Here is a 10,273-nt window from a genome sequence, read left to right as displayed (position 1 = left end):
CAAATCCTACTGAAGTCAATGGATGCTGTGTGTGCTAAGCAATTCTGCAAAATCAGACCTCTGGGCATTTATACCAACATCTTCACCCCAGTAACTGGATGTTTAAGCAATGACACATCTGTACATGAACATCTGACCGATTTGTACTCACAGAAACTCGGGACTAAAATCGTTTTGGTTGCTTAAAAACTTCAAACCACATTTATTGTAAATTCATGAAAAAAGAAAAAAGACACAGATCACTAAACAATTACATCTCAATGTAAAGAACATGTCCAGTGACGTGCAATCAATCAGATATTGAAAAGAATATCTAAATAAACTGCTATTTCTCCAATAGAAATCTTATTAAATAAAAAAGATGTTTATTTCCATATTTACAGATTAAAAGGCTTATGCATTCTTAAAGCATTGGTTAATGTTTAATAGGTCTATCTCTTTAAAAAGAAAATAAAATATTTCAATTCTAAGAGTGCCCTTTGGAAGCAGCTCACAATATAGTCTATTTACCATAATTGAACAATTCAGTAACCTTCCCTTGACCACTGTAGAGCTTTGGTTCTTCTATATTCCATGCTTTCATCGAAGAGCTTCTGGAACTTCCACCTACAAGATAGTGGGGGGTTTTCTCATTACATTAACAATACTGGCTGGAAAAGAAGCAGCAGCATGGTCTATCCAGTTATGTATATTGTGCTTTTTTAATATGACAGTGATTTACATGCATTTCTAAGGTGCCTGTCGCCATAGTACATGGATACCATTATACATATTTAGAAGTACATTCATTCACTTTGTGAAGAAGACTAGGGTACATTTACATTGGAGCTGGAGGTGTAATTTCTCTCTCATGAAGACATACCCGTGCTAACTTTAATTGAACTAGCCATGTAGCTATGGCTGCATGAGTGGCAGGAGTGGCTAGCCAACACCAGTACAATCCCATCTGAAACCCTAGGTACATACTCAGGACAGCTAGCCAATCCCACTGCCCATGCAGCCATTCCCATCTCTTCCTCCGTAGATTAATGCTATTTTAAGAGGTGTCAGATCGAGGTGTCTTATTTCCTTGAGCAAGAAATCAAGCCCATTTCACAACTCAATTCTGAAGAGAAGGCTTTGCTGAAAAAGACTAGTTTTGCCTGAAGGTGGCAAAATTTCACCTCTGGTTCATTGCTTGCTATACTCACTCTACAGTGACCCTCTACTGAGAATCCCAAGCCCCAAGAAGTCTGAACATGGGTTCTGTCAGCATCCTGGGTTCTGTCAAAACTGAGGTCAAATTAAAATGGAAAGTGTAGTCATGAAAGCAGGTTCAAATGTAAAACTGCTCCCAAATATGTACTTATGGTGATATTTCTCAAAGTATAATCTTATATTAAATATCTATGCTTTAAAATTCATTATGCATGTTTTGGATTGTGTCGTATTTGAGCCATAAACAGTTATTTAAATGTGGTCCTTTACTTTACCTGCTTTAACTGTTTTATGCTGCTTCCCCGAATTGCTTCCATAAGGCTATCATGAAGAGACATTTGTGGGGTGGAGGGTCGGGTAGAGGGTCGCGATCCTTCTTCTGATTTCTTGTCTGAGACTGATCTTAAGGAATTTTTAATTTCTTTCAATATACTATTCTCATGCTTTTTGCTTTTTTTGCCTTTTTTCTTTTTGTGTCCATTTTGTAAGGCATTCTTGGAGCTCTCCTGTTGTTTGATGACTTCAGCTATATTTCTCGTTGGTGTCTTTTTCTCTGGAACAATGAGGGGAGGAGGGGGTGGGGGTGGGGGAGGGGGTGGAGGAGGTGAAGGTGGAGCTGGAGGCTGGATTTTGACAGGCTGAGCTTTCTTAGGGAGTTTTGGAGAGGACCAAGGTGAGCTCTTAGGTGATGCGTAAGGTGAGGACCCAGGAGTTCCTTTCTGCAAGGCTTTGGTCTTTGGATTGATTGCTCCATCACAACCAGACTCTTGGTGTTTTTGCTCCTGCATACGTTTTTGCCTTTGCTTATCCATGTTTCTTGTGAGGATACTTGTCATGCTCATTCTTGGTCCAGCAAGCTCAAAGTGGTACCCTAGCTTCACCACTGTGGTATTGTCTTTCAATAGTTTAGCTATGTCCATTTCAACCTGACTGCCCATGATATGCCGTTGGTTGTGGAATCGTAGTTCTGTTAAAACCTTGTTATGCTGCAAAGCTCTCATGATGGCCAGTATCCCTTTGCCTGTGATAAAATTTGAATCAATGTTCAGACTCGTTATATACTTATTCACTTTTAACATCCCCGCAATAGCAATTGCCGCACTATCATCAGCACGAGTATTGGCCAGATTGAACATCTTAACCACTGTGTTGCTCTTGAGTGCTTGAGCGAAATGTGTAAGCATCTGTATGGTGATGTTTTCAATGTTATTTAAGTTGACTTCAGTGGTGTCAGGGTCATTGTTCCTAACTTTTTCCAAAGCATCCTCAATAACCGTTGGGTTTCCACAAGGGTGGATGGCACCCGTTTTAAAGCTTGTGTCTTCTGTGTCTTTGCCACCATCACCATTGATGACATTTTCATTTTCCTTCTGGATGTTGCATTTCTTGCGTTTCGAGTGGTCAGAACTCCTGCCACTTTCACAAGTCACAGTCCTCTCACAAACTGCAGCATTTTCCTTTTTTTCTGAATCATCTTCATCACTTTCTTCTTCTTCTTTTTCTTCTGGTTCCTTTTTTTCTTCTGCTTCCTCTTTTTCGTCTTCTTCCTCCTCCTCCTCTTCAGTATATGCCTCCTCAGAAATTTCACTGTTAGTTCCTGTGAAATATTCTTCCTCAGTGTCTTCTGAATTGCTGTCTTCTTGCTTTGAATCCTGAACAGGAATGTAAGTGTCGGGATTAAACATGATAGCAAAAATATTAAGCTTTACTTTGATTTTCCCCAACAGCAATTATACTTAAACTATATGAAATTAATGTTAAAGGTTTAAAATAAACTGACAGAAGCATGGAAATTTAAGAGAACTGAAAAAATCTCATCTGATCTAATAATCTTTTTTTTTAATTTCCTCCCCTTTCTCTCGAGGCCAAATCCTTGGCATCAATTGGCTTAGTCTGAAGTCAAAGGAGTTATGTTGATCTACACCAGTGGAAGATCTGACCCATGACACTGCAACACAGATATACATAAAATTACCCATAAGTTGATATATTCACAATGGAATGTCAAATGGATTTTCCCTGTCTGAATTTCCATGCTCATGTGGGCTTCACTCAGACGGACTTAAAGTATTATGTTTTTCAGAGTGGCCACAACCGAACGGCTACATTTTTTATGTGCAAAATTACATGCCCCTGTTTAATGACATGGAGTTTAGGTCCCCACATTTTTGCATGTCCCAAAACTCAGACTTCCATGCACAAATGCTGTATATGCATCCAAATCAGCTAAATGGCTGCCTAATTTCACACACAAATACCATTTTCACATGAAAATGTGAGCAAAAAAAAGAAGGTGAATTACAATAGCTGTCCACCCAAGATTCTGGATGCACAATTTTGGGTGTGCACACTCAAACGCTGTTTGTGAAAATATGCTCGATAATGTTACACTAGCATCACTTTAATACTTTAACAAGATCAAAGTTGCGATGGGACTGACATGCCAAATTCTGATCTCCATACAAACTGTCCCAAAGTTCAGTGGTAGCCCCAGAATTTGGGCTAGTTGCAGAGTGCACAGGGCCAGCTCCATGCCTATGCACCACTATGATCTCATTTCAACTCCATTTTGACAGCTTAAGAGGCAGTAAAGTGCTGCATAGGCCTTGTGATGGTCCTTGGCATACAATTGACCATAAACCCTCTATCGCAAGAGCTCTACTCTAATAAATCCATATAAATAATCTAATAAATCCTATAAATCCATAATATTGAATTTTTAGTAAAATTCTGGGTAAAACACAGAGGCGCTGCTTGCAGTGCTTTATTAAATTGAATATGTAAATCCTTATAAAATATCACATAAGGATTGGGTCCATGCTACGTACTTACAGAGATGCTGTTTTTGACTTTGACAGGATGCATGCAAAAAAGTTACTAAATTGGCAACCCCCCCAACCATCAGTGTTTAAGTCCCCGCATAACTTTACATTTGCTAATTCAATTTAAACAGTGTGGTTAATGATGTGTATATATATCCTTGCAGTATTAACACCTTGCATGCTATCTCACAGTCTTGAGCAGATTTCTGTGGCAGGACACATACAAAATAGGGTTATCATCATTATCATGCTTACAGAAGCTTGACAAGGTAACAAACCACAGGCCCAATCTTACAAATGCTCTGTGTGACTCATCGGGAGCTCAAAACGTAGAATTTGCAAGATTGCTCTGATCCTAAAATGAGCTCTGTGCAGGCAGGCCCATGACCCCCACCCCAAAATCCTTTGACTTCAATACCACTGCCTCAATAGAGCTCATTACAGGATCAGGACCTATATCTATAATTTCAGTGCATATACAGACAGGTTTAAAAGTTGAGAATATGTCTGCTGCACAGAACATCCCCTTTGATTCCTACACATGTATCTATCTAGACATTTATAGAACGCTCTTCAGCATGGTCTCTGAGCACCTATTCGTGACTTGAACTTTGAAATGTACTAATTGTGACTGATTGGTAATATTCTACAGCGACTTTAAAAGATTAGTGTAAAAAAAACCCTGCTAGAATCATGTTTGAAGTGGGGGGGATTCAATTCTCTTCATATTATATCCATCCTTTAATTTCATAACTAGCTGTAAGCATTAGCAGTAAGTTTAAAATTGCTACTCCTCTCTTTTAAATTCTTCAGTTGCTTGCTCTCTGTCATCTTGATCAGATTATATCCCAATGCACAATTGCTACAGACACCTTGGGCGAAGTCCTCACCTCACTGAAATCAATGAGAGTTTTGTTGTTGCCTTCAGTGTGGGGAAGATTTCACCTTCAGATTCCGCTTTATAGACATCAGATGGAAGAGTGTTGACATTTATGGATACATTTTGTAGCTCTCTCACCTCCAGAGCAGAGAGTGTGGGTTTTACTGACACATTACAGCCTAGGCTCATACCAAATGCTAACCCAATATTGCCTTTTGGGATGGAGGTTGCTGCCAAGTCAGAAATCCTGCCTTATGGACAGGACACCAAAACTAGGACTTCTCTGGCCATTTCTTATTCCTGCCTGGATGTAAGTTAAAGATGCAGCAGAAACAAGTAAGTGGCTAATTCTGCTGTCCTGTCCAGATGTCCATATCTCATCAAAATAGGTTCTTATTTCTAAGGCTGTGTGAGCTAGTGCTTAGTGTATAATGGTGGTTGTATTTGCCTACACAGACATTACAACCAGTATAACAGACACTATATGCAATCAAATCCTGTGTCCGGTGATTCTTCCCTGATTGTAAGATAACAGTATATTCATTATGCAAAGATGGTCCAACTCATTCCTGATGTAAACCCTTTGTAGTCTTCAGATCCAGAGTGTTAGCATTTTTAACAGTAACTGACCTATGTGTCCAATTCTGCAACCCATAGGGCATGTCTCCTTGCAAAAATAGGTCCTTAACTCTGGTCAGCTAACTCTCACAAGCTAATTAAGGTTAAAATAGCAGTGAAGACACACAGTGACTTGGCTTTTAACTCAGGTTAGCAGCTTGAGTTCAAATCCATGCTGCCCTATAGGCTTTAACTTGAGCTGCTGACCCAAATTAAAACCCAAGTTGCTGTGTTTTCAATGCTACTTGAACCCAAGTTAGTTAGCACAGATTAGCTAACCTGTGTTAAAAACACACCTTTTTTTTTTTTTTTTGCAGTGTAGACATACCCTTAATCCTGAAATCAATGAGACTACTTGCCGAACAGCATACTACTCCCTGTGAGCAAGGGTGGCAGAGTCAGGTCCTTAATCACCAGAACCCAGTATGGAACTTTAGCTGCAAAATCATTGGCGTTCACACAGCTAAAACTCCATGCTGTGCTTTGAAAGTTATAGTGCAGGTGTTAAAAAAAATGTCGCCTTTTATGGTGCTTAATCCTGAAAGCAGTTTCCGCAAGGTGCTGGGTGGCCTCAACTCACGCTGAAGTCAATGAGAATTGAGGGTGTTGAGTATCTCACAGAATCAAGCCCTGAATTATTATTACTGAGTTATACTGCTCTTAGCAACCAGCATCTATTGTTACTATTTATATAAAACTCCCTGGGACAGACTGCATGATGAATACTCTATTAATATGTTGATTGACTGAATACCAACTCCAGGCTTCTATGCTTATAAATTCCTCCAGCTGTGTTCTGATAAGACAGCACACAGTGTGCCATTGAAATAATCAGATATTGGGCCAGATTCTCAGCTGGTGTAAATCAGCATAATTCCATTGACTGCAATGGATCTATACTGAGTTACACCACACGAAAATCTGGCCAGTGGGTTCTGCTGCACTTTTTTGCCCAACCTCTCCTCTGCTAAAAATTCAGAATTCTCTTCCTGTTGATCATTCTTTCAGTCTATTGCTCCTCAAAAAGCAATAGTGATTATTTATTTATTTCACAAGAGGAAAAAGCAGTCTACTAGCTTCCCCCCACTCCCCAAAAGGTAATTTTCCTAACAACTTATGTGGTTGGCTAGAAGTACACACTAATTCGTGCCTAATTTTGTAAACTCACTTTAACCATTGTTATATTATGACTTATTTTAACCACTAATCCTTTTACAGGATTTTTTTCCCCAAAAGAGTTTCTAAGGCACTGCAAGACCAAAACCAAAAATCCCCTTTGCTAATTTACAGCACTCTAGCAAAAGACTGTCACTAGGACTTTTCTTTAAAATGTTGTAGTAGATCAGAAGAAAATAAAAATGGTAAATGATGGAAAGTCATTGAAGAGTGAGCCTGAATATTTCCAGGGCACTGTGAATGCTCTGAAATCCTACCTTTTCGCATGCCCCCAACCTTTCTTTTTCTAGGAGTTTTCTGGTCTCTTTTTCCCAATAGGCCATCAACGCTTCCCTGCTGAAAGTTCCTGTAGGAGTTTTCTCCGTTAGATTCTTTTGTCTTTGCCCCACTGGAAGGTTACGGTCGGGCTCAATATCTTCTAGCTCCCTCTCCAGCTCCTTTAGCTCCTCGTCAGTCAGAGAAGCAAGGAGTTCATCTTCATCAATGGATTCATATTTACTAAGCTCTCTTCTGTAGCCAAAGGTAGACATGGTCCCGTTTGGTCAGGCTGATAGAAAGTTGCAATAATTAGGCATTCAAGAAAGCTGAATCAAGTGGGCTGTATCTTGTTTGGTCGGCAACTGTTTCCCTGACTAGCTGAGGCACCCTTTTAAGAGTCGTCATGGAAGCTACGACAATGCATGAAGGGATGAAAGCATGCTCTGTTTTAAGCATCAGACGTCAGCTAGACATTTGGACAGAAAGAATGTCACATCGCTAGTCTTTGCAGGTCACTTAAACAGGGGGATTATTGACACACTGACCATTACCATATTTAGTGTAGCCTGAGAGCAGGAGAGTGTATTAGCCCATGTACTTAGCAGGGCAGAGGGGAATGGCAGGAAATAAAACAACAAGCATAATTACACTGACTTTGTTCTCAAGCAACAATGGAAAGGGACCAGTGAAAATGCACTTTAATTCTGAGTTGCTCGTGGGAGTGGGGAATAAAACAACTGCACAGCTGTTAAGGGAAGTTCCACTCATTTTCATGGTTATTTGGGGGACTTATAATGTTATCAGGCCAAGGCTTTGTGAAGACTTTGTAATCAGCAGTAATGTAACGTGAAGCCAAGCAGGTCAGCATTCCAGAGTTTACGGAAAGCACCACTCCAGGTGTCATACATAGCTCCTAACTGACCATACAACTGGGCTATTTATTTTCATTTCAATTTTTAAAAATGATCTGAGGGAGAATTAGAATGACAAGTTTAATTGAAGTCAATATGATTGATTTAAAATTAAGGATTACACTTAATGTTAATTGGATTTCATAGGGCCTTAGTGTGGAACTGGGCCCTAAAGTCCGCAATATAACACTGTCACAGCTTTAACTTTGGCAGAACCAAGCAGCTATAAATCTATAATGGCCATTTTGCAACTGGCTGCATCTCCTTCTCTTCCAGGGGTAAGTGCTCCTTAGCTTCTGTTGTGTGTTTCTTTTCTTAATCCTAAGGAGATGGGACAATATCATAGCCATAAATTAATGCAAAAAACTATGTCAATGTGATATTACTTTTGCACACTTTGGCACCCAACATAAGAAAATACAGAGTGAAAGCTGAACATACAACCTTCCCTCTGCCCTTTCATATGTAGGCACTGCAACATGGGCTTTAAATACACAATCATATGGTATTGTTCAAATAATACATGATATATCACTTTTTTTCTATTAAAAGTGAAAGATACTGAATGCTTAAACCAGAGCCACTGTTCTCAGACATCTAGCCCAGCACTGTGTGGTCTTCTTCACAGCCTATGCCCTTGTCCGTAACCAGGAGAAAGGTTGTTTTAGCAGAATAAGTCAGGAACAAGTCTATAAAAATACATGGTGTCTCTATGTACACACTCATACCAAGTCCTTTTTATCTCATAGAGTTTTAAGGTATATTCAGTGCAAGTGGAAGAGGAGGAGGTTTGGGACCACTGGTTTTGTTCAGTACCATCACTGTTTGTTTGGTTCTTTTTAGAATGGTGTCTAGGGCTAAATCTATGATGTTCTACATCTATGTGCAGATTGATTCTTCAGTGGCACTGGGCAGAGGAGATGTAGCCGCATGCCGTTCATATACAGATTTGATTAACAAAACATATACAGAGTTGGTTAACAAAATCCTCTTATGATTTTAATTTTTTTAGTTATTTCACTTTTTTTCATCTGAATTTTCATACAGGTTAGTATCCTACAGAAGTGGGATCAAAGCTGGGGAATACAAAATGAATCAATGCATGAAGTATTAATGTAAAAGTTTGAAGTAGTTAGCAAAGCCAGGAGACTAAAGTAACGCATTTGGATTGTCGTGTAATCAAATGACATATGTGTAGGGTCCTACCAAATTCATGTGCTGTTTTGGTCAATTTCATGGTCATAGGATTTTAATAATTGTAAATGTCATGATTTCAGCTATTTAAATCTGAAATTTCATGGTGTTGTAGCTGTAGGGGTCCTGACCCAAAAAGGAGTTGTGGGAGGGTCGCAAGGTTATTGTAGGGGGAATTTGTGGTGTTGCCCCCTTACTTCTGTGCTGCTGCTGGCAGCGCTGCTGCCTTCAGAGCTGGGCAGCTGGAGAATGGCAGCTGCTGGCTGGAGCCCAGCTCTGAAGGCAGAGCCACTGCCAGCAGCAGCACAGAAGTAAGGATGGCCTGGCCACCCTTATTTCTGCGCTGTTGCTGGCAGAGCTGGGCCCGCAGTCAGCAGCCACCACTCTCTGGCCGCCCAGCTCTGAAGGCAGCAGCGCAGAAGCAAGAGTGGAATGGGACGGTATTGCCACGCTTACTTCTGTGCTGCTGCTGGCAGGGCGCTGCCTTCAGATCCGGGTGCCCGGCCAACAGCCACCACTCTCTGGCCCCCCAGCTCTGAAGGCAGTGCAGAAGTTAGTGTGGCTATACCATGACACCCACCCTAAAATAACCTTGCGAACCCCTCGCAACTCCCTTTTGGGTCAGTACCCCCAATTTGAGAAACACTGCTCTCCCCCATGAAATCTGTATATTATAGAGTAAAAGCACACAAAAGTCCAGATTTCATGGTCCATGACATGTTTTTCATGGCCGTGAATTTGGTAAGGCCCTGCATATGTGTGTTCAGATTGCCTGTGCTGGCTAAATCTTATCATAACCTGAAAACAATGTGCCTCTCATGTTTGTTATTTGTTATAGAGATAGGTGCCATCATTGCAGCTTGAGCTACTGTGACGAAAACAAAACTTGTATCAAATGTGTCCAGACGATACTTCGGAACAATGGTAGTTGTGCACATTTTTCTTTTGTTAAGATGACAAACTGCAATTAGCGTATATTACACCTAGCCCAAACCTTTGAAATATATGAAAAAAAATGAAAGAAATAATATGCATTGTTTATTCTTTTAACTTTTGTGTTCAGGAGTTATGGCTTTGATGGTAGAATGGATGAAATGCAACCTCTGCTCAATATCTCTGTCAGAATTCTCAGTTTATTCCTTCAGTATATTAAGATGTTAACTTACGTGCTACCATTTGAGTTTGTGAAATAGCAGCACAATGTAATCTACATATAA

The 10,273-nt window shown here is 40.1% G+C and overlaps 1 protein-coding gene across 1 annotated transcript; it reads right to left on the bottom strand.

Annotated features, from left to right (window-relative positions):
* Positions 1 to 385: 385 nt before the first annotated feature.
* LMOD2 (leiomodin 2) lies at positions 386 to 7,228 on the bottom strand. Its single transcript, XM_074942350.1, has 3 exons — positions 6,951 to 7,228; positions 1,473 to 2,849; positions 386 to 606 (listed from the first exon to the last, which is right to left on the bottom strand). Exons 1-3 carry the CDS (start codon positions 7,221 to 7,223, stop codon positions 580 to 582), a joined length of 1,677 nt encoding a protein of 558 aa, XP_074798451.1. The 5' UTR covers positions 7,224 to 7,228; the 3' UTR covers positions 386 to 579.
* Positions 7,229 to 10,273: the final 3,045 nt, after the last annotated feature.

The sequence above is a fragment of the Natator depressus genome, chromosome 1 (genome assembly GCF_965152275.1).
Source record: "Natator depressus isolate rNatDep1 chromosome 1, rNatDep2.hap1, whole genome shotgun sequence".
NCBI classification, from domain to species: domain Eukaryota; kingdom Metazoa; phylum Chordata; order Testudines; family Cheloniidae; genus Natator; species Natator depressus.
The sequence above is the reverse complement of the archived record's forward strand: the minus strand, read 5'-3'. Positions and strand labels throughout refer to the sequence as shown.